The following is a 24,183-nucleotide window of genomic DNA, read 5'->3' as shown; positions in this document are numbered from 1 at the left end:
TCCTACAGAGTATGCCTCGAAATGTCAAGATTAGTCTTAAAAAAACAACTCGGTAGCCAAGATTAATTATATTTACTGCTAACACGACACACCCTTCTTTCCAAACCCCATACTACTGTAGAGCCAGCCACCAGACTACTGCTCAACCACATTCCAACACACACACACGACTAACCAACGCTGGGGATCTAGGATGGGGTACAATGGCATGGACTGTTTCCAAACAGGAACCAGGTCTGGATCACAACATAAACAAATCACCATAGCAACACCACCTCACTCCATTCCTTATGTGTACCAGACAGGTAGTATAGTCTAGCTACTTTGAGCATTGCAGTTCTAAGTGAGAGACTTAGGCAGCCCAATTATGGCCAAAAGATCTGATTGGTTAAAAGACCAAATAGTAGAAAAACATCAGAATTCGGCTGATGTGTAAATACAGCCTCAGAAACGTACAACTGTGTGATAAAATCTAGGAATCCGTTTGGCCTACCTTGAGTTTGGCCAGTGGCTACAGAGAAGCCTCCTCAACAACCATGTATTACTACTGACTGTGATTGTCTCACTGCGTGTTAACAAGCACCAGACTGCCAGGCCTGATGAGTGTGTGCGTGTGGGCGTTTTGCTGAAATGCAAAGCCACAGACACACACCCATTTCTCGGAGCGCCTTTACTTCAGCCTCGTCACTGACCCAAGAAGACTTTCCTGACTGTCCCCACTACTAAGCATACATCATTATGGCCAACATGTGTGCTACAGATCCAACAGACTACTATGTTTAGTCTCGGCTTCACTTTTGTAATCAGTACTTTATTTAAAACAGCAAACATTTGCTGAGCGTATTGAAGCTCATTCACAAGCAGGCATTTCTTTAGGTTTTAGTTCGTAGGTCTACGTGGAAACTTTTTTGAACCAAACAGTTTCTCTCAGTACCTTCAGTCCCACTCTAAAGTTCCCGGGTGTCTCAGAGTCTGAGTTGCCCAGGCAAACAACCAGAGAGAGATTATTGTGCTAAATTCCATTGTTAAATCGCAGAAGCATTACACTACTGTATGACTGAGGCAGGGCTTAGATAGCAGAGTAGAGCACAATGCTTCAAGTAGCCGGGGAGGGAGAGAGAGCAGGCAGCTTCAAGCTCGATAACCAAATGGAACCCCAGACACAAAACACCTCTACATCACCCACTCTCCAGGACATTCACTATGGATTTAAAATCAAATGGACCATCAGGGCTGCATGTGTTCAGTAGGACACAACATTGTGGAATGTTCAGATAGAAATATATAATCTAGAACAGATGTGCCCCTCTGACAATGACTAGGGGAGTTATCTGACCCGTCAGCTCTATTCGTGTTCAGTTTGTAGAGTGAGGGGGGGTGAGTTGAAGGGTCGGGGGTTATGAGTCACTACAACAGCAATCCTCTGCTGGATTAGAGCCCACAATGGGTGGAAACGGCAGCCTGCCAAATCAGCACTGCTGGGTTAGTGTCCACGTGTACCAGTGCCAGGCGAGGCAGGGGCCAGGACAGGGCGAGAAAGGGGTCCCCCGACAATGAGCAGAGCTGCTGCAGGTGCAGCCTGGCCTGTGGGGAGGGAGGGGATTGGCCACATTCCACATAAGAGAGACGTTTAATATATCTGGATTGTGGACAGCCTTGGAAAGGCTGCATAAATAATACTATGACGTGTGCTGCTCTGCTCTCAGAAGATGTCCTCTCTGGGTGGAGAGAAAGTTGGAGAATAATCTTGGCTCAAAACAGTATCGTCAACAAGCTCTGCTCTTCCAGGGTTTATGCATAGAAAAGTCTTGGACAGGCAACATAAAAAATAAAAATGTCACGGTATGATTGGTTTTGTTATAATGTCACTCAGAATAAGAATACGGCATAAAGCATCGCAAAATGTGTAAAATAGCAGGAAACTAGGTTTAAAACAGTAAAGATTTCTCTCCGCCCCATGGCAAAATGTGAAGAACCACTTTAAAAACAGTTAAAATGTAATCTGCTACCGAGAGGGGCACTAAAATATTAGATCGGAGACCACGCTATTGGTCATACCCTCGTCATGCCCACCACCTAAGCCCCATTTTGATCCAGAAAAAAAAAAAACTGTGAAAACGACCTGAGGGAGAATTCTCTCGTCGGATTTGAGGCTTTCAGAGACATAAATCTGATCTGCAAGTATGATGAGGGCTGTGAGGTGATTAGTGGGGGGAATGAATTCATTGCAAAGTGAATTTGTTAGGCCTACAAAAACCATACAGTACCCGATTAGTCAAGTTTACTCAAGTAGGGTAGTAACAATTCACAGATAAACATTTGAAAAATCGGGGGCCGATGCATAAGATACAAGTGAAATCGGTCCAAATCTAGCCTGCATAGCTCCGAAAACGGATTCAAACGTTACAAAATCTATTGATTATATTACATTCTTTCTACCCTCCAAAAATACATCATCTTTTGTGACAATTGATGGGTCTTCTTCATTGAGTGACAACCCATGTCATTTCCTTGGTTACTGCCATCTATCCTCTGTTGAAAATTCTGTTTTACTGGATAAAAGCTCCCAGAGACAACTCATCTGCTTATACCTACTGAACGGCGCTGACAAAACATTTTATGTTGATTGTTTCATTTCACCATCAGCAATAGCTTTGAAAGCATTTCTTTAAAACAAAATCAGTGCATATGGTCATTTTTAGATCTGAAATGATCAACTAAACCCTGTGTAACGAGGAATCTCTTTTGCGAGGCGCACACTGCATGGACGAAGCGAGAAGAGAGAGGATCACTCCATAAAAACTTCCAAACGGTCAAAACCATTCGATTGTGCTATATACAGTGTATTCGTGAAGTATTCAGACTCCTTGACTTTTTCCACATTATGTAAAAATGACAGCCTTATTCTAAAATGTATTCAAATAACAATCCTTGTCAACCTACACACAATACCCCATAATGACAAAGAGAAAACAGTTTAGAAATTTAAGCAAATGTATTAAAAATAAAAACAGAAATACCTTATTTACATAAGTATTCAGACCATGAGACTCGAACATTGAGCGCATCCTGTTTCCATTGATCATCCTAGAGATGTTTCTACAACTTGATTGGAGTCCACTTGTAATACATTTAATTGATTGGAGATGATTTGGAAAGCCACACCTGTCTATATAATGTCTCACAGTTGACAGTGTATGTCAGAGCAAAAACCAAGTAATGAGATCGAAGGAATTGTCCGTAGAGCTCCGAGACAGTAATTGCGTCGAGGCACAGATCTGGGGAAGGGTACAATTTTTTTCCCTGAAGCATTGAAAGTCCACACAGTGGCCTCCATCATTCTTAAATGGAAGAAGTTTAGAACCACCAAGCCTCTTCCTAGAGCTGGCCGCCTGGACAAACTGAGCAATCGGGGGAGAAGGGCCTGGTGAGGGAGGTGACCAAGAATCCAATGGTCACTCTGACAGAGCTCCAGAGTTCCTCTGTGGAGATGGGAGAATCTTCCAGAAGGACAACCATCTCTGCAGCACTACACCAAGCAGGCCTTTATGGTAGATTGGCCAGATGGAAGCCACATGACAGCCCGCTTGGAGTTTGTCAAAAAGCACCTTAAGGACTCTCAGACCATGAGAAACAAGATTCTCTGGTCTGATGTAACCAAGATTGAACTCTTTGGCCTGAATGCCAAGCGTCACATCTGGAGGAAACCTGGCACCATCCCTACGGTGAAGCATGGTGGTGGCAGCATCACGCTGTGGGGATGTTATTCAGCAGCAGGGACTGGGAGACTAGTCAGGATCGAGGGAAAGATGAACAGAGCAAAGTACAGCAAGATCCTTGATGAAAACCTGCTCAGGACCTCAGACTGGGGTGAAGGGTCACCTAACAGGACAACGACCCTAAGAACACAGCCAAGACAACGCAGGAGTGGCTTCGGGGCAAGTCTCTGAATGTCCTTGAGTGGCCAAGCAAGAGCTCAGACTTGAACCCGATCGACCATCTCTGGAGACCTGAAAATAGCTGTGCAGCAACGCTCCCCATCCAACCTGACAGAGCTTGAGAGGATCTGCAGAGAAAAACTTGTAGCGTCACACCGAAGAAGACTCGAGGTTGTGGGGTGGTAGATGTCTAGTATCCCTTATGGCTCAAATCAGGTGCCTACATTGTACACACCATAGACATGCCATAGACATGCATCACATACACATATCCACCCAACCCAAACAGATCCAGCTCAGAGTCTCAGCAGCAGCAGATTTTAATTTAGAATGGAACATGAAGGTTTATGCAACAAATGTGCATTGAATCGTATCAAACCGATTCGTTCTCTAATCAAAACACATCGTTCCTGCGTCGTATTAGTGCCCATGTACAGAGCCTTCAGAAAGTATTCACACCCCTTGACTGTTTCCACATTTTGTTGTGTCTGAATTTAAAATTGATTGAGATTTTTGGTCACTGGCCCACACAATATCCCCAAATTGTCTGTGGAATTATGTTTTGTTGGATAAATTCAATAAAAATGAAAAAGCTCAGTCAATAAGTATTCAACCAATTTGTTCAGGAGTAAAAATGTACTTAACTAGTCACATAATGAGTTGCATGGGCTCACTGTGAGCAATAATAGTGTTTAACATGATTTTAGAATGACTACCTCATCTCTGTACCCCACACATACAATTATCTGTAAGGTCCCTCAGTCGAGCAGTGAATTTCAAACACAGATTCAACCACAAAGACCAGGGAGGGTTTCCAATGCCTTGCAAAGAAGGGGACCTATTGGTAGAGGGGTGAAAAAAAAAAAAAAAAAAAAAAAAGGGCAAATATCCCTTTGAGCATAGTTTAGTTATTAATACAATTTTGGATGGTGTGTCAATACACACAGTCACTACAGAGATAAAGGCGTCCTTCCTAACTCAGTCACTGGAGAGGAAAGATTTCAGCATGAGGCCAATGGTGTCTTTAAAACAGTTACTGGGTTTAAAAGGCTGTTACAGGAGAAAACTGAGGATGGATCAACATAAGTTAGTCTTGTGGAATAACTAATTGACAAAGAACAAAGCCTGTAGAGAATTTTTTTTTTATATTCCAAAACATACATCCCTGTTTGCAACAAGGCACTAAAGTAATAATTCAAAATATTTGGCATAGCAATTCATTTTTTATGTTTGGGGCAAATCCAATAAAACACATTACTGAGTACCACTCTCTATATTTTCAAGTAGCGGCTGCATTATGTTATGGGTATGCTTGTAATCGTTAAGGACTGAACCAGGTTTATCAATTTTTTTTTTATTTTTTAAAGGGAATTGAGCTCAGCACAGGCAAAATCCTAGAGGAAAACCTGGTTTAGTCTGCTTTCCACCCGACACTGGGAGATTAATTCAACTTCCAGCAGGACAATAACCTGAAACTAGAGGTCGTCCTATTAAATCGGCATGGCCGATCAAACCGATTCGATTTCAAGTTTTCATAAATTGGTAATCGGCATTTTTGGATGACGATCATGGCCGATTACATTGCATTCCATGAGGAAACTGCGTGGCAGGCTGACCACCTGTTACGCAAGTGCAGCAAGGAGCCAAGATAAGTTGCTAGCTGTGTTTTTGCATTATTTAAACCAAATTGAACATGTTTCATTATTTACTTGAAACTAAATAATGTATTATATTAAGTAAAAATAAGTGTTCATTGTTCATTCAGTAATGATGTAATTGTCATGTCATATATATAAATAAAAATGACCGATTAAAATCGGTATTGTCTTTTTTAGGGCCTCCAATAATCAGTATCGGTGTTGAAAAATCATAATTGGTCGACCTCTACCTAAAACAAGGTCAAATCTACACTGGAGTTGCCGACCAAGAAGTAATGAACGTTCCCGAATGGCCGAGTTATAGTTTTGACTTAAATCTACTTGAAAAATCTATGGCAAGACTTGAAAATGGACTCACAGCTGTACAATCGCTGCCGAAGGTCACTAACATGCATTGACTCAGGGTGTGTGAATACTTACGTCAATTAGATATTTAACTTTCAATAAAATGTGCAAACATGTCTAAAAACCATGTTTTCACTTTGTCATTATGGGGGTAGTGTGTGAGATTTATTTTTTATAAAAAAATGCATTCATGATGCAACAAGTGGAATATGAACACCATCTTAAGGTGCTGTATCTTAGTCATTTACCTCTGATCCAGAGAGACTTACAGGAACAATTGCTCAAGGGCACAGACAGACATGTTTTTTTTTTTACCTAGTCGGCTCAGGGATTCGAACCAGTGACCTTTCGGTTACTGGCCCAATGCTCTTAACCGCTAGGCTACCTACCGACCCTGTATCAAGACACGCGTGAAATCTTCATGAAAAAAAGGGAAAGATGCACATCCCTAACGATTAGGCTAATTATGCCAGCATTCACTTGTTGAGACAAAGTGCCACCCGTCTGTCTCAGTGACCATTCATTACCATTGGAGACTATAGGACAGATTATTTCCCCGTTGGTGTCCGTCGTCTGTTCCTCCCACAGGTAAACAGGCAGGATGAGGTCCCATCGCAAAGGCTGCTTCCCAAATGGCACCCTATTCCCTTCATAGTGCACTGCTTTTAAAATCAGAGCCCTTATGGGGTCCCGCTCAAAAGTAGTGCACTAGGTAGGGAAAAAGGTGCCATTTGGGACACAAAGTCTCATCAAAGCCAATTATGGAAATATTCCCCCATAGAGAGAATAGAACTAGACTAGAGCATGCAAATCTCTCTGACATTTCATTCTGCATGACTTCCACTGAGCTGACCTAGCCTCACAGGGTGTGTCAATAAGCTACATCGACACTGGGCCTGAACGCAGTCTCTCCAAAAAAATTGTCATCCATCTGTAGTTTTAAGCTGATCAAACTTCGAAGTGCTACTTTCCAGAGCAAGTCGAGGCATCCAAAAGTTCAATATTAACCAACTAAGAAACAGGCCTATCTGATACATGTTCCAATTTAGGATATGTTCAAGGTTTGTTAGTTTGATGTTACGTAATGTTTATCTTTTTCTTTGCTGACCAACTATTTTTTCCCATCTAAAGTCCACCGCCCAGTTCTAATCTAAAGTCCAGTTCAAACCCAATCTCCCAGGCTTGTGTGTTCATTATGCGTCTGATATTAACTGATATTTCTCACACAGCAGGCTATATAGGCTAATCAAAAGGAACACACAAACACACACAGACAACCATGGTTAAAAACAGAACATGGTTCTGCTTACCTCTATAGACTGTGATGGTATCTTCAGTTTGGAAAGGCTGGGCTTGGTGCTTTTCAAGTCTGGTAAGGGTTCATGATAAGACTGCCCATGGAAGTCTTCTGGAGAAGGCTTGAGGTCCGGAGACTCGCTGGTCACCTGGTCTTGGCCGTCCATGGGCCGGACGTAGGCTGTGGGCTTCTGAGGCATAACCAGGTTGGGTTTGGAGGCCAGCGGTGGAGGGAAGGTCTGAGAGGGCAGGGTAGTCCCATCGATGGCCGGAGGCGGGATGTCTCTCTGGGGGTCATCCAGGGGGGACACCATGGGGAAGTGCGAGTCGGGGTGTTGGGGAGAGGCCGGGTGCCTCTCAGGGTGCAGGGGGGAGTCCTGGTGTTCAGATCCGCTGGGGTCACTGGAATGTAGGGGGGATAGGGGCTCGGCTGGGGGGGACAGGGCGGAGAGTACCGGAGGAAGACTGGCACACTCCCCCAGGTCTGGCCAGAGCTCAGTCTTTCTCTGGTGTGGGTCTGGGCAGGCCTGGCCCTGGCTGAGATCCAGGGAGGACTGGGTGTAGGAGGAGGAAGGACCCTGGATCTTCTTCAGAGGCTGGCCAGAGTGGCTACCACGGGACGGACCACCACTCTGGCTCTGGCTCGCCCCGTACTGAGGAGGGTTCTGGAATGGAGGCTTCGCTCGCTCTCGGCTGCGAGATGGCCGCCCGTGCTTTGTGGCGACGTGAGATTGAGGGTCTTTAGAGAAGCTGCTGTCCAAACACTGGTGAGTGTTGGGATTGTTCACGTCTTCATAACTACCCAGCATCCTCTGGATACGGCTGGACAGCTCATCTCCTTTGTTCGTCTGAAACAGAAAAAGGAAAAAAAGGTTACTCAGGTACATCAGTGTTGTTACGGTGGATCATAGCAGGGTTCTTATCAGCTCTGCAGTCGTTGATCGCCTTGAAAATGAATAAGAACGATACAGTCTGAGACTGAGGAGGAGGATAACATCTTGCTACACGCTCTTTGTTGTTTGCGAAAGTTGACCTTACACTGCTAAAATGTTTACTTTGTATCGCTGAGTCTACCTTTAAAAAACCAAAACACATTAACTTGCAGTGAGGATAAAACTGTAGCTTGACAGATGGTAATCTGTTAAACTGTGTTCTTTCTAGATAAAGCCAAGGTTTAACTAAATATTACTGTTGCCCTTCATCTCTGTATGTAGCTGACTTTTAGGCAACCAATCAATATGACCTTTAAAAAGCAGGAGAGTAGACAAGATTAAGTTCTCTGTTACAGTAGCTAGCTAACCCCACGGGCTGTGGGTTGCATGTATGCACTGTGTCACTCCAAAACATCCTCCTCAGAAAAGGGGCAACGTTGGGCAGAAAAAGGGCAACGTTGGGCTGTGGTTCAGGAGATAGATATATAAAAATCGGGACGTAACCTTTAGCCTTCACCAACCCTGTCACGGATTTTTTTTAAAGTATAGGATTGGTGTGAAGGGAGTTTGCATTGGCTTGAAGGGAGTTTCCACTATTGTGGAATGCATGGCGGGGAGTGTGCAAGAGTACACGTCAGGAGAAGGGTGGAAAATAAGGTTGCCAAAGTCCCTACAGTAGAAGACACAGAAACTGAAGAGGAAGCGAGACAACTCGCTTGCTCCTTATTTCTGGTTCATATACAGTCAATGAACTAAGTAGACCAGGCCAAGCTGCTATCGCATTGGTGCCTATGGGAGAGCCACCCCTTAAGCAGACAGGAACTGTGCCAATTTTTTGGGTCAAAATGGTAAAACGGCCTGAGTAAGACATCTTCATTTATCCAGCACCTTTGGTACAGCATCACCTCGTGAAGACAAAGAATCCACCTATGCTTCACCATCAATTCACATGGCCTGGGCAAGTACAATGCCTGCTCCTAACAGACTCCTACCTCACTTCTCTCTGGTCAATATGAGACGCTATGCATCGTGAATCAACCAGCAGTACCTAACCCTAAGCCCTGGGATGTTAGTGACAGCTAATTCACATCCTACAACATTGTTCACCTTGAGAGGCTGGCCTTGTTCACAGACCCAGCTGACGACAACACAACATAAGGATTTGCCAGAATGAACCAAATGCATCACAACAGGCAGCCAACCAAGGAAACAGAGCCTCCCATTCATCCAGTGAACAAACAAAGCAATCAGCTTAGCCATGGTAAAGAGATATACTTTACAGCTGCCAGCCACCAAGGGAAAGTAGTGCTTCTTTATAAGAAATTACTGAGTTTACAGGAGAAAAAGGGAGGATAGACTGAAAGAAAGAGTGATTGAGACGGTGTTAAGTAGAAAGGGTGGTATGCTACTTCAGGACTATAAAATGATCTAATAACATATTAGGTTCATATTTTCTCAATTATTTCTAATTTTCCTCATGTTTTTTTGTTTTGTTTTAAGGATTTCTTAGAAACATCTCAAGCCTTGGCCTACTTCCCTGACCACACAGACAATGCATCACTTCCCGTGTGCCCAATAATGTTTGTACCATGTTTTGTGCTGCTATCATGTTGTGCTGCTGCCATGTTGTTGTCGTCGTAATGTGTTGCTATCATGCTTTGTTGTCTAAGGTCTCTATGTAGTGTTGTGGTGTCTTTGTCGTGATGTGTCCTATATCTTTAAATCCCAGCCCCCGTCCCCACAGGAGGCCTTTTGGTAGGCCGTAATTGTAAATAAGAATGTTAACTGACTTGCCTAGTTAAATAAAAAGTAAAAAATAATAAAAAATAATACAGCCTCTCACTGACCCACTGGGCACCAAGGCCAACCAGCACACAGACACGGAATTAAAAAGAGTCACCAAATTGCATTATTTTAAGATGCACCCTCTTATTTTCTAGGGAGCCTAAATAGCTAACTATGTTCCTTTAAAATCAGGGGTGGGCAACTTTGATTGTAACTCATGAGGAAGTGCAGTGGCTCGAGGGTCTGCGTACCCACATCCATAACGACAAAAGCCCTAGGATTTTGGGGGCCCGAAATTGTGTTTGCGGGGCACCCCCCCCACCTTGCAAGCAAAACATTTTAGCAGCCCCACTTGACTGCAGAGATAAATGTAGAGTTCTTTTTATGCAATTCTACACATTTTGCCATTGGGCGGAGAGTACATTTAGCAATTTTATAACTAATTTCATGGTCGGTAATTTGACCATGATTAATACAAGTTCAGATATCTGAACCGTTAGTCTAAATTAGTCTAACTAGCTTTTGTCAAATTTACATCAAAAATATATATTTTCTGTATTTTAGCTAACCCAAACCATTTTCCTAACCTTAACCTAATTATCCTGACCTGCCATGTGAATTATCCCAGCCTGCTGCACAAGTTATATTAACCTACTATGAAAAGTCAATTTAGACAAAAGCTGTATCCATTCTAGACAAAAACCACCTATGCTTTAAATATCAAGCGGCTGCTGGAGCTGACAGGCTCTGATGGGGGACAGGACTAACTGGTTGGCCCTCCGGTTTAGAGCACTCCTCAGGGGTTGCCACTCCCTCCTGAGTAGTGACAAGGTAGGGGGCTCCAAGAGACCTCATTAACCGAACAGCTCCATGGTCTACAGAAGACGTGGCTGGCTGGGGATTCCATCCGTTTCCAGAGGACATGGCTGGCTGGGGGTTCCCCATCTGTCTCCAATCACATGCTGGGATTTACATGCTCACTAGGGGACTTGCAGTCCTCACCCAATCACAGGCTGGGATTTCCATCCACATGGCCCCATCCTCAGTGACGTCATCTTCAACAACCAAACTGTGTGAGGCAAACCTATCAAATCGCATAGCTACTTGCATAGCCTACCTACTCTCTGTTGTCTGTAAGGCAGAGGTTCTCAAACCATGTGTGTTTGATCTACTCCAGAGCTGGCACACCTGATTCAACTAAATCATCAAGCCCTTGACTAGGTAAATCATGTGAGCTAGTTCAGGGCTACAACAACATCGTAAACCGTCTAGGGGTCCCCGAGGAGTTTTGAGCACCACTGCTGTACAGTGTATGAGGATGTAGTACCATAAACAATTCCACATGAAATGCTATTAGAAATAATTTAAGCACTGTTTCCTTGCTAGAGCTCCTCAAGCTGTGAGTACTAAAAAACATGCACAATAACATATTAGCTAGATGTGCCTCGTAACGGACTCCCCTGTTACAATCTGATATGGATTTTCTGCAGTACACAACTGAAAAGCAATAAAGTGGTCCCTCTAACCTGGAAAGGCCCAGATTTACTCCTCTGGTATAAAAACTACTTACTTTTGGTAAAGTGGCCACCTGCTCATCCAACATCTCATTCCAAAAAAATCATGGGCATTAAAATGGAGTTGTTCCCCCCTTTTTGCTGCATTAACAGTGTCCACTCTTCTGGGAAGGCTTTCCACTAGATGTTGGAACATTGCTGCGGGGACTTACCACAAGAGCATTAGTAAGGTCGGGCACTGATGTTGAGCGATTAGGTCTGGCTCGTAGCCGGCGTTCCAATTCATCACGAAAGTGTTTGATGGGGTTGAGGTCAGGGCTCTGTGCAGGCCAGTCAAGTTCTTCCACATCGATCTCGACAAACAAGTTTCTGTATGGACCTCGCTTTATGCACAGGGGCATTGGCATGCTGAAACAGGAAAAGGCCTTCCCCAAAACAGTTGCCACAAAGTTGGAAGCACAGAATCATCTAGAATGTCATTGTATGCTGTAGCATTAGGATTTACCTTCCCTGGAACTAAGGGTCCAAACCCAAACCATGAAATAAAGCCCCAGACCATTATTCCTCCTCCACAAAACTTTAGTTGGCACAATGCATTGTGGCAGGTAGTGTTCTCCTGGCATCTGCCAAACCAAGAATCATCTGTCGGAATGCCAGATGGTGAAGCTTGATTCATCACTCCAGACAACACATTTCCACTGCTCCAGAGTCCAATGGCAGCAAACTTTACACCCCTCCAGCCCGCGCATGGTGATCTTAGTCTTGTGTGCTGTTGCTCGGCCATGGAAACCCATTTCATGAAGCTCCCGACGAACAGTTCTTGTGCCGATGTTACTTCCAGAGGCAGTTTGGAACTCGGTAGCTAGTGATGTCAGCTGAATCCACTCATTTGAAGGGGTATCCATCAACTTATGTATATACAGTGCACTCGTAAAGTTCAGACCCCTTGACTTTCCACATTTTGTTTCGTTACAGCCTTATTCTAAAATGTATTAGTCTCCCCCCCCCCAATCTACACACAATACCCAATAATGACAAAGTAAAAACAGGTTTAGAAATTTGCAAATGTATTAAAAATAAAGAATTATCACATTTACATAAGTATTCAGACCCTTTACTCAGTACTTTATTGAATCACCTTTGGCAGTGATTGCAGCTTTGAGTCTTCTTGGGTATGACGCTACAAGCTTGGCACACCTGTATTTGGGGAGTTTCTCCCATTCTTCTCTACAGATCCTCTCAAGCTCTGTCAGGTTGGATGGGGAGCGTCGCTGCACAGCTATTATCAGGTCGCTTCAGAGATGTTCGATCGGGTTCAAGTCCAGGCTCTGGCTGGGACACTCAAGGACATTCAGAGACTTGTCCCAAAGCAACTCCTGCGTTGTCTTGGCTGTGTGCTTAAGGTCGTTGTCTCATTGGAAGTGGACCTTCGCCCCAGTCTAAGGTCCGGAGCAGGTTATCATTAAGGATCTCTGTTCATCTTTCCCTCGATCCTGACTAGTCTCCCAGTCCCTGAAAAATATACCCATAGCATGATGCTGCCACCACCATGCTTCACCGTAGATTTCCTCCAAACATGATGCTTGGCATTCAGTTCAAAGAGTTCACTCTTGGTTTTATCAGACCATGGTCTGAATGTCCTTTAGGTGGCTTTTGGCAAACTCCAAGTTGGCTGTCATGTGTATTTTACTGAAGAGTGGATTCCATCTGGCCACTCTACCATAAAGGCCTGATTGGTGGAGTGCTACAGAGATGGGAGAACATTCCAGAAAGATGACCATCTCAGCAGAGGAACTTGGTCACCTCCCTGACCAAGGCCCTGCTCTCCCCCGATTGCACAGTTTGGTCTGGTGGCCAGCTCTGGGAGTCTTGGTGGTTCTAAAACATCTTCCATTTAAGAATGTTGGAGGCCACTGCGTTCTTGGGGACCTTCAATGCTGCAGAAAGTTTTTGGTACCCTTCCCCAGATCTGTGCCTCGACACAATTCCTTCGATCTCATGGCTTGGTTTTTGCTCTGACATGCACTGTCAACTGTGGGACCTTATATAGACAGGTGTGTGCCTTTCCAAATCATGTCCAGTCAATTAATACATTTACGAAAGGTGGACTCCAATCAAGTTGTAGAAACATCAAGCATAATCAATGGAAACAGGATGCACCCGAATCAATTTCGAGTCTCAAAGCAAAGGGTCTGAATACGTATGTAAATAAGGTATCCGTTTTTTTTGGTGTAAAAGTTTCTAAAATCCTGTTTTCGGTTTACCATTATGGGGTATTGTGTGTAGATTGAAGAAAAACATTAATTTAAATACATTTTAGAATAAAGCTGTAATGTAACCAAATCTGGAAAAAGTCAAGGTGTCTGAATACTTTCCAAATGCATGTATATAGTATGCACACACCCTGGCCCTGCCCCCTACTCATTTCAGACATCCCTAAGAATGACTCAAAGCCAGGGCACTAGGCCTATTCCCTACATCAGGGATGGGCAGTGCCAGTCCTCCGGGGCTGGAGGGGTGTCACACACTGTCCACATCCCTAGTCAACACAGCTGATTAAACTAATTGCATTCTAAACTGAAGATCGTGATTGGAGTCAGGTGCGTTAGCTGGGGCAAAAGTGTGACACCAATCAGGCCCCAGAGGACTGGAGTTGCCCATCCCTGCACTAGGCTGAGCCAGTTACATAAAAGAACGTCAAAAAAAACGCCCTTGAGCCTGGAGCTAGCCTTTACTACAGCTGCAACAATGAGAGCATCTTGACTGGCTGCATCACCGCTTGGTATGGCAACTGCTTGGCATCAAACCACAAGGCGCGACAGAGGGCAGTGCGCACAGCCCAGTACATCACATGAAGGCCCTACAAATTGCCAAACACTCCAGCCACCCACGTCATAGACTGTTCTCTCTGCTACCGCACGGCAAGCGGTACCGATGCATCAGGTCTGGACCCAACAGGACCCTGAACAGGGTCTATCCCCAAGTCATAAGAATTCTAAATAGTTAACCAAATAGCTACCTGGACAATAAGCATTGACCCTTTTGTCACTAACTCTTTATTATCTATGCTGTTGCCTAGTCACTTTAGCCCTACCTATACGTACATATCTACATCAATTACCGCATACCCCTGCACATCGACTCTGTACTGCTACCACGTTACTCATTGTATATTTATTCCTTGTGTTTTCTCTCTGCGTTATTGGGAAGGGCCCGTAATTATGCATTTCACTATTAGTCTACACCTGTTGTTTAGGAAGCATATGACAAATCCAATTTTATTTGACTTTAGTGGTAACTAGACCTAGGCCACAGAGGGGGGTCACGGTATAAACGCAGGTCATCACATCCAGAGCAACGCCTAAATACATCAACGAGATGTTCTGAGGAGATTCTAATAAAGGTTGGAGTCGGGTTCTCAACAGCTCATCGCTTAAGAGCGACACACTGACACGTGGGCTGTGTTACAAAACAAACTGTTACATTATCAACGTGCAAACGCATTGGTCATGAAGTCATCAAGCAAGACACTCTTTCTCTGGCCTCTTAATTCTCTTGTTTCAAATAGAATGGAATAATTAATAGCATCATATAAAATAACCTGCATTTTGGGAATACGTTGCATGTTCGTAGTTGTTAGTACGTCCACCTGCAGTCCTAATAAAGGCCTAGAGAAGAAGAAAAAAAGAACAGGAAGTAGTCTGACCTTATAGGGTTCCCCAAACAGGGGAACGGTCTCCTGGTAGAACTCCTTCTCCTGGAAGGTTCCCTGATTCCGCCGCTCCCGCTCTCGGATGCGAAGGAGGTTCCTCTCTTCATTGTAGCTGTGGGGGGGGGGAAAATCAGACAGATAGGTTTAGAGTGGTCACTTTAAACACTACACATTTCTCAAGTCTGTATACGCTTAACTCAGACTTCAGGGTAAATTAAATTATGCACGGATATCAAAAATGGAAGACTTGGGCGAGAATTTTTTTTTGAAATACTCGGGTAGATCTCAGGTTTGGATTTGGCCTTTATAGGAGAGCAAGTTGGATTGATAATGGATATTACACAAAGTACACCATTACCAGAAAAAAATATCCAATGACTGACCAAGGATTTTGAGGGTCCAAAATCACTTCTGTGTTGCCATAATTTCTGGGCACAGCTGTAATGGGGGATATGTTCCCATCATTTCTGGGGACTAATTGGGGGGAGGGTGCCCATCATACAGTGAGTGCCTTCAGTAGGTATTCACACCCCTTAACACTTTCCACAGTGTTGGGTTACAGCCTGAATTTAAAAAGTGATTCAATTGAGAAAACACATTTCACTGGTATACACTCACAATACCCCATTGTGTCATGAAAATGTATTGAGTTAATAAGTATTTAGACCCCTTTGTTTTGCCTAAATAAGTTCAGGACCACAAAATAATATGTGCTAAACACGGAAGTTGCATGGACTCACTGTGAGCATAAACTGTTTAACATGAGGTAGTCATTCAAATATCATCCCTGTACCCCACACATACAGATAATTGTAAGGACCCTCAGTCGAACAGTGAATTTCAAACACAGATTCAACCACAAAGACCAGGGAGTTTTCCAATGCCTCACAAAGAAGGGCACCTATTGGTAGATGGGTAAAAAATAATAATAAGCTGACATTAAATATCCCTTTGAGTATGGTGAAGTTATTACTTACGCTTTGGGTGGTGTATTGATACACCCAGTCACTATAAAGATACAGGCGTCCTTTGTAACTTAGTTGTCGGAAAGGAAGGAAACTGCTCAGGGATTTCACAATGAGACCAATGGTGACTTTAAAACAGTTACAGAGTTTAATGGCTGTGATTGTATTCTCCTATGTCGATCCATCAGTTGTTACTCCAAAAATACTAACCTAGTGAAAAGGAAGCCTGTACAGAATAATAATATTCCAAAACATGCATCCTGTTTGCAACAAGGCACGAAAGTAATACTGCAAAATATTTGGCAAAGAAATTGACTTTTGGTTGTGAATACAAAGCTTTACGTTCATATTTTCAAGCATGCTGGTGGCCACATCATGTTACGGATATGGGAATTATTTTAGGAGAAAAAGAAACGGAATAGAGCCAAGTACAGGCAAAATCCTAGAGTAAAACTTGGTTCAGTCGGCTTTCCAACGGACACTGGGTGGCAAATTCACCTTTTCAGCAGGATAATTAAGTAAACCACATGGCCAAATTAACACTGGAGTTGCTTACCAAGAAGACAGTTGAGGTCTTTAAGTTAATCTACTTTAAAATATATGCCAAGATCTGAAATGGCTAAAAAAATTATCAACAACCAATTTGGCAGAGCTTGAAGAATTTTGAAAATAAATCAAATTGGGCAAACGTTGCACCATCCAGGTATGGAACTCTTAGGAACTTACCCAGAAAGACTCACGGTTGTAATCAATGCCAAAAGTACATTTAAAGTATTGACTCAGGGGTGTAAAAACATATGTATGAGATTTCTGTATTTAGTTTTCAATAAATTGGCAAAAATGTCTAAAAACATGTTGTTTTCACTGTCATTATGGTGTATTGTGTGTAGATGGGTGAGAGAGAAAACAAATTTGATCAATTTTGAATTCAGGCTGTAACAACAAAATGTGAAATAAGTCAAGGGGTATGAATACTTTCTGAAGGCCCTGTATCTGGAGACAGGTGTAATTATAGACAGAGACACAGTCCTATGGGGTTGACATCATCTGTTTCAAACACTCCCTCTAGAATGGCACACTGCCATAATACATGTCAAATGGACAACGACTTACTATACTGGATTTTAAAATCAGCTCTGTTGAAGTAAGAAGGGTGTGTATAACTTGATCTGGGTGGAGAACTTGGGTGGAGAACTTGGATGTAGCTTCAATTGTCATTTGGAAATCTGGCAACAAAATAGACTGCCCTCAAAACAGCTTGGCCATCGTCCTGCTCTGCATCATGTAATTTTATAGGCGGTTCCTAGAACATGCTCACAATCCAGTGGTGTAAAGTACTTAAGTAAAAATACTTTAAAGTACTACTTAAGCAGTTTGAGTATATGTACTTTACTATTTATATATTTGACAACTTCTACTAAACTACATTCCTAAAGAGAATAATGCACTTTTTACTCCATACATTTTCCCTGACACCTAAAAGTACATTACATTTTTTTTTATACTTAGCAAGACAGAAATTGTTAAATTCACACCCTTGCCAAGAGAACATCGCTGGTCATCCCCACTGTCTTTCATCTGGCGGACTCACTAAATAAATGCTTTATTGGTCAATTCTGTCTGAGTGTTGGAGTGTGCCCCTGAATATGATTGTAAAAAAAAAATGTAAAAGACAACTTAATATAGTATTCAGACCCTTTGCTATAATACTCGAAATTGAGCTCTTGTGCATCCTATTCCAATTGCTCATTTAAACCTTTATTTAACTAGGCAAGTCAGTTAAGAAGAAATTCTTATTTACAATGGACTGCCTACCCCAGGCCAAACCCAGACGACGCTGGGCCAATTGTGCGCCGCCCTATCGGACTCCCAATCACAGCCGGATGTGATACAGCCTGAATTCGAACCAGGGACAGTAGTGCACTGAGATGCAGTGCCTTAGACTGCTGCGGCACTCAGGAGACCATCATCCTTGAGATGTTTCCACAACTTGGTTAGAGTTCACCTGTGGTAAATTCAATTGGATTGGACATGATTTGGTAAGGTCCCATAGCTGACAGTGCATGTCAGAGCAAAAACCAAGCCATGAGGTTGAAGGAATTGTCCGTAGAGCCCCGGGACAAGATTGTGTCAAGACACAGATCTGGGGAAGGGTACCAAAACAATTCAGCAGCATATAAGGTCCCCATTGACTCATCACATACAGTGCATTCGGAAAGTTCAGACCCCTTGACTTTTCCCACATTGTTACGTTACAGCCTTATTCCAAAATGGATTAAATAGTTCCCCCCCCCCTCACCAATCTACACACAATACCCCATAATGACAAAGCATAAAACCGTTTAGAAAAAACGTTTATTTATATTTTTTATAATCATCATATCACATTTACATAAGTATTCAGACCCTTTGCTCAGTACTTTGTTGAAGCACCTTTGGCAGCGATTACAGCCTCGAGTCTTCTTGGAATGACGCTACAAGCTGGTCACACCAGTTTTTTGGGAGTTTCTCCCAATCTTCTCTGTAGATCCTCTCAAACTCTGTCAGGTTGGATGAGAGCGTCGATGCACAGCTATTATCAGGTCTCTCCAGAAACGTTCGATCTGGGTTCAAGTACGGGCTCTAGCTGGGCCACTCGAGGACATTCAGAGACTTGTCCCAAAGCAACTCCTGCGTTGTCTTGGCTGTGTGCTTATAGTTGTTGATCTGTTGGAAGGTGAACTGTCGCCCCTAGTCGGAGAACCTGCTCCAGAATGCACAGGACTTCAAAGATCTCTGTACTTTGCTCCATTGATCTTTCTCTTGATCCTGACTAATCTCCCAGTCCCCGCCGATGAAAAACCTCCCCACAGCATGACGCTGCCACCACCATGCTTCACAGTAGGGACGGTGCCAGGTTTCCTCCAGACGTGACGCCTGGCATTCAGTCCAAAGAGTTCAATCTTGGTTTCATCAGACCAGATAATCTTGTTTCTCATGGTCAGAGTCCTTTAGGCAAACTCAAATCGGGCTGTCATGTGCCTTTTACTGCGGAGTGGCTACTGTCTGGCCACTCTACCATAAAGGCCTGATTGGTGTAGTGCTGCAGAGATGGTTGTCCTTCTGGAAGGTTCTCCCATCTCCACAGAGGAACTCTGAAGCGCTGTCAGTGACCATTGGGTTCTTGGTCACCTCCCTGACCAAGGCCCTTCTCCCCCGATTGCTCAGTTTGGCCAGGCGGCCAGCTCTAGGAAGAGGCTTGGTGGTTCTAACTTCTTCCATTTAAGAATGATGGAGGACACTGTGTTCTTGGGGACCTTTAATGCTGCAGAATGTTTTGGCACCTTCCCCAGATCTGTGCCTCGACATAATCCCTTCTCGGAGCTCTACGGACAATTCCGTCGACCTCATGGCTTTGTTTTTGCTCCGACATGCACTGTCAACTGTGGAACCTTATAAATACAGGGGTGTTCCTTTCCAAATCATGTCCAATCAATTGAATTTACAACAGGCGGACTCCTATCAAGTTGTAGAAAGATCAAAAGATGGATAAAAACAGGATGCACCTGAGCTCAATTTCAAGTCTCATAGCAAAGGATCTTAATAAATAACATAAAAACATTTTTTCTTAACTGTTTTTGCTTTGTCATTATGGGGCATTGTGTGTAGATTTGAGGAAAAACGTTTATTTAATCAATTTTAGAATAAGGCTATAACGTAACAAAATACGGGGGTCTGAATACTTTCCGAATGCACTGTACACTGCTGCTACCTATCTGTCACTTTATTTCGAGTTATACCTGTATGTATACTGAACAAAAATAAAACGCAACATGTAAAGTGTTGGTCCCATGTTTTATGAGCTGAATGAAAAAGTCCCTAAATAAAAAAAATTATGGCAGTTTTGGAGCAGTGGCTTCTTCCTTGCTGAGCAGCCTTTCAGGTTATGTCGATATAGGACTCGTTTTACTGTGGATATAGATACTTTTGTACCCATTTCCTCCAGCATCTTCACAAGGTCCTTTGCTGTTGTTCTGGGATTGATTTGCACTTTTCGCACCAAAGTACGTTCATCTCTAGGAGACAAAACACATCTCCTTCCTGAGCGGTATGATGGCTGCTTGGTCCCATGGTGTTTATACTTGCGTACTATTGTTTTGTGGAGTGGTTGAAAAACAAGTTTTAATGACTCCAACCTATGTGTATGTAAACTTCCAACTTCAACTGTATATAGCCAAGTTATCGTTACTCAGTGAGCATCTATTATTATGCGTTTTACTTGTGTATTATTTTTCTATTTCCTTTCTCTCTGCATTGTGGGTAAGGACCTGTAAGTAAGCATTTCATCTGTTAGTCTACACCTGTTGTTTACAAAGCATGTGATTAATACAATTTGATTATTATCTTTCAAATCTTGGAATGTTCTCAAACCATTACGGTCCATGATATGGGCTCCCGAGTGGCGCAGTGGTCTAAGGCACTGCATCTCAGTGCTAGAGGCACTCAGTGCTACAGACATCCTGGTTCGAATCCAGGTTGTATCACAACCAGCCGTGATTGGGAGTCCCATAGGGCGGCGCACAACTGGCCCAGCGTCGTCCGGATTAGGGTTTGGCCGGGGTAGGCCGTCATTGTAAAATAAGAATTTATTCTTAACTGACTTGCCTAGTTAAATACAAAAATAAAAAAAATCAGCAAGGGTACATACGGATTGCACATTTGGAACATTGGGGGGGATGCAAAAGGCCACCCTCCAGAACGCAAGGCGTTATTGTGAAATATTGGAGTACGGCCATGCCATTTTGATTCCCATGTGATGTTATTTACAGGTGTAAATCATGTACAGCCACTGTAGTAAAGCTGCCTGCCACAGTGGTGGTCTGATGCACACTAACCCCTAGGTCCCCTTAAAACTGATTATCACCCTCCTCACCCAAAAACTAATCTTACATCTATGCTTCTCATCTCCTCTCTCTTAAATGAAGGCACAAGAACACACCAGACTGATAAGGACTAGAAGGATCATTCATGAAGCTAGGCCTACTTCTAAATCCAGCCGTCCCATAGACGTAGCCTATGTGTAGTGTCTGGCTTTTCAGAAGGGATGCAAGAATGAGCCTTTATCCAAAATGTAGGCCTATAACACAACCATGTCTGCATGACATCATTAAAATACAAACTGCATACGATAACATAACGTAGGCCTAGCGGAGGCCTACAGGCAAAACTTTGGCAGGCGCCTGCACTGAAATTCCTTCGAACCACAAAAGTCGGCTGATGGCAGGCTTTTAAGTTTTATAAGAGGCGCAGGGCTGTCTGTAGTTAGCAAAGTAGAAGCAACACACAGCATTACTAGCCTCCACTAAAGAGAAGGGCTGTGTGATGAGTGGGGGAGGGGAAGGACAGAGAGACTCCTTCCCCTGCAGTGGGCAAAGGTCAACATGTGGTTCACCCTGTATCATTACTCACAATCCACTGACTCGTATACATTGGAGGTGAAAAGATATTCAGACACTTATGGTAAACAAAGGAAGTTTGTTTCAGTAAAAAGATGGCTTTTTAATTAGCCAAACATCTTTATTGGTAAGCAAGTTGCAACCGCATTTATTTTTCTCTAGTCTAGATTTAAAATCTAACTATTTGTCACATGCGCGCCAAAGATAAGTGTAGAATTTACAGTGAAATGCTTAAAGAGAGATTTGAAGAGACTACTGAGTTGATATCTAACCCCAATTAGCTAACGTTCTTTATATGAAAATGGGTCCATTTCTCCTGTGCTACACCTTTAAGGTTTAGCTTCATGAGGACAGTTTATCCCTCGACATCAGCTGGTGCAATTGTTTCTCCCAGTAGTAGACAAGGGTAGGGTTCAATGCTATACAAAGGCAGTAGACGGAATTAACTTTCATCAACCTAAACACAGGTGTGTGTCTGCGATGCTGCTGCATGCATGGGATGTGTGAGCCTGTACTCAATATACGGATGTGATAGCAGGGTACTGTGGGCATATGTAACGTGTATTATTTGCCTTATTAGGCCAATCAATCTATATCTAGGACTATTATGGCTTTACACAGAGACAGACAATATGGAGAGTTTTTAGACAAGGGACTATCAGTAACTATTGACGGGTTACGTCAACAATAAACAATGCTCCTTCATGTGAATGAGACGCTCCGGTTCTAAAGTCAGTGGTGTAGTGTTCGACAACACTGTGACTCACTTGCTATTCATTTCAAACCTGATATTAAAGTTGTTGAGTAGCTAAAAATATTGCTATAAAAAGGTACAATGAATGGAGACATGGTCAACTCGCCTTCCGTCCTTCCCCTGCGTTTAGGGAAATTGGATTTATTTGCTAAACAAACAAGTTTCGATTTGAGACCTCTAAAAAGGCAATCAGCTGTTCATGCGCGGTGGTTAGCTAATCGCCATATTCAATTCTGCTGGTTAGTAAGTAAAAAAATGTATAAAAAGGAATGATTGAAAGTACACTAGTAGCTAGTTCCTCTGTACGAAATTAAACTACGGTTAACGTTACCTATCAGCATCAGGTTAAAACGCAAAAGCTAGTTAGCAGCCTGCGAACTGCTAGATAAGAGCTAGTTAGGCATCCCACTAACACTGCCAGGCTGCCTACGAGTGAGTGAATTATCAAACTTCTGACTTGACAATTAAATGTCTAACGTTAGTAGCTAAATTCGTGAGTAACGTTTGCTAACTAGCTAGTTAAACTCGCAGGATCACATTACATAATGGCCAGTTATTCTGTTATCCAAAATATTGTTGTTAGCTAGCAAACTATATAGACTTATTTTAAACACGACGGAATTGTTTTTAAATTAGCTAACTAAATGTTAGTCGGTGAGGTTGTGCGCTAGTTACTATCTAAAAATACACTGACATCGTCGATCAGCTGGTTAGCAGTGGCACCAGCTTGCTAGCTAAATCACACCACAGCTGTGGGAGTGAGCAGGCTAGTTCCAGCTGATTCCACCTTATTCGGCTACGCTAGCTGCGTTACCATTCAGTTTTATTACGCTTAAAATGGCAAATAACTTTGCCAAACTCCGTTTAATGTTACAACACGCTTCTAGCGATATCCAAACGTAGTTATCAAAGTAACCAGCCAAACTCAACTTTTGGACTAGCGTCTTTTAGCTAGCTATGGTGTGTAAATTGACTTGCGATAGTTCGTAGGCTAGCTAACGTTATCGTTCTCTGCTTACCTTGAGCGAGCTGCCATGGTGCGCCTCAAAAAACAAATTGCAAGTTGCTTGCCATGTGTTTCTGACAATCCTTGATTGGATAATCTCCCCTCTTGATTACATTGTTTACCAGTCAAATGCCATCGAAATCTTTACATAAATTAACTGTCTATAACTGTTCTTTCATAGTTCTCTGCTAGTAACTGTGCATATGGATCCTGGTCTCAGGGCATACTGGGTTGTTCTATTTCATGCAGTCATCCGGGGGACACAGTGGAGTCTGATACGATGGCTTTTGTACGTAAACAGAAAAGCAACCTGCAATAAACACAAAACGACTGTTCATATGTTCTACTTATTTCCAAATTGTATTTTTGTTGTCTATTAGAGAATGTGTTTTCTTTCTCGCGTTTTTCAATTGTCAATTTAAACAACGTTTGCACAGTTCCCCCCTGCACGTAGGAAATGGTACAGCCACACCATTCCTATTATGGACATGTTATTCTTCTCTCTGAATCACCACCTAAACTATTGCCAGGGATAGCGTTCAACAGTTTTATTTTATCTCTGAACTGAGAACTACACATACCATTAGACAGCAAAGCCTACTGCTGGATACATCATTATATTGAAAGAGTTCATCTTAATTTCCCCAATTAAATAAAAATGACTGATATATTTTATGATTATGTGGATATTTAAAATATGCCTTGCTATAAATTAATCTAAGTTATTGATAAATGTGAATAATCTATCTGATAATGGCATCCCATAGATCCTGAACAACATTCCAGTAGTAGTTTTTTTAATAGATTCTATTTTCGTAGACACTCATTGAATTGAATAGAGTG

General features: G+C 42.8%; 1 protein-coding gene across 3 annotated transcripts in view; it reads right to left on the bottom strand.

Moving 5' to 3' along the window:
- Positions 1-23,595, bottom strand: part of LOC139539061 (AF4/FMR2 family member 1-like) — a 66,681-nt gene extending 43,086 nt beyond the window's left edge. For 2 of the 3 annotated variants that reach the window (XM_071341765.1, XM_071341785.1), the window contains exons 1-3: positions 23,354-23,594; positions 15,175-15,292; positions 7,252-8,085 (exon numbers count right to left, since the gene is read on the bottom strand). In XM_071341765.1, the coding sequence (XP_071197866.1) occupies positions 7,252-8,085; positions 15,175-15,292; positions 23,354-23,370 (969 nt within the window). In that variant the 5' untranslated portion in view covers positions 23,371-23,594. Of the gene's footprint in view, positions 1-7,251; positions 8,086-15,174; positions 15,293-23,353 lie in introns of all 3 variants that reach the window. The other variant, XM_071341775.1, reaches the window with a different exon arrangement.
- Positions 23,596-24,183: the final 588 nt, after the last annotated feature.

This window comes from Salvelinus alpinus, chromosome 1 (genome assembly GCF_045679555.1).
Source record: "Salvelinus alpinus chromosome 1, SLU_Salpinus.1, whole genome shotgun sequence".
In the NCBI taxonomy this organism is placed as follows: Eukaryota; Metazoa; Chordata; class Actinopteri; order Salmoniformes; family Salmonidae; genus Salvelinus; species Salvelinus alpinus.
This window is presented reverse-complemented; position numbering and strand designations above follow the sequence as displayed.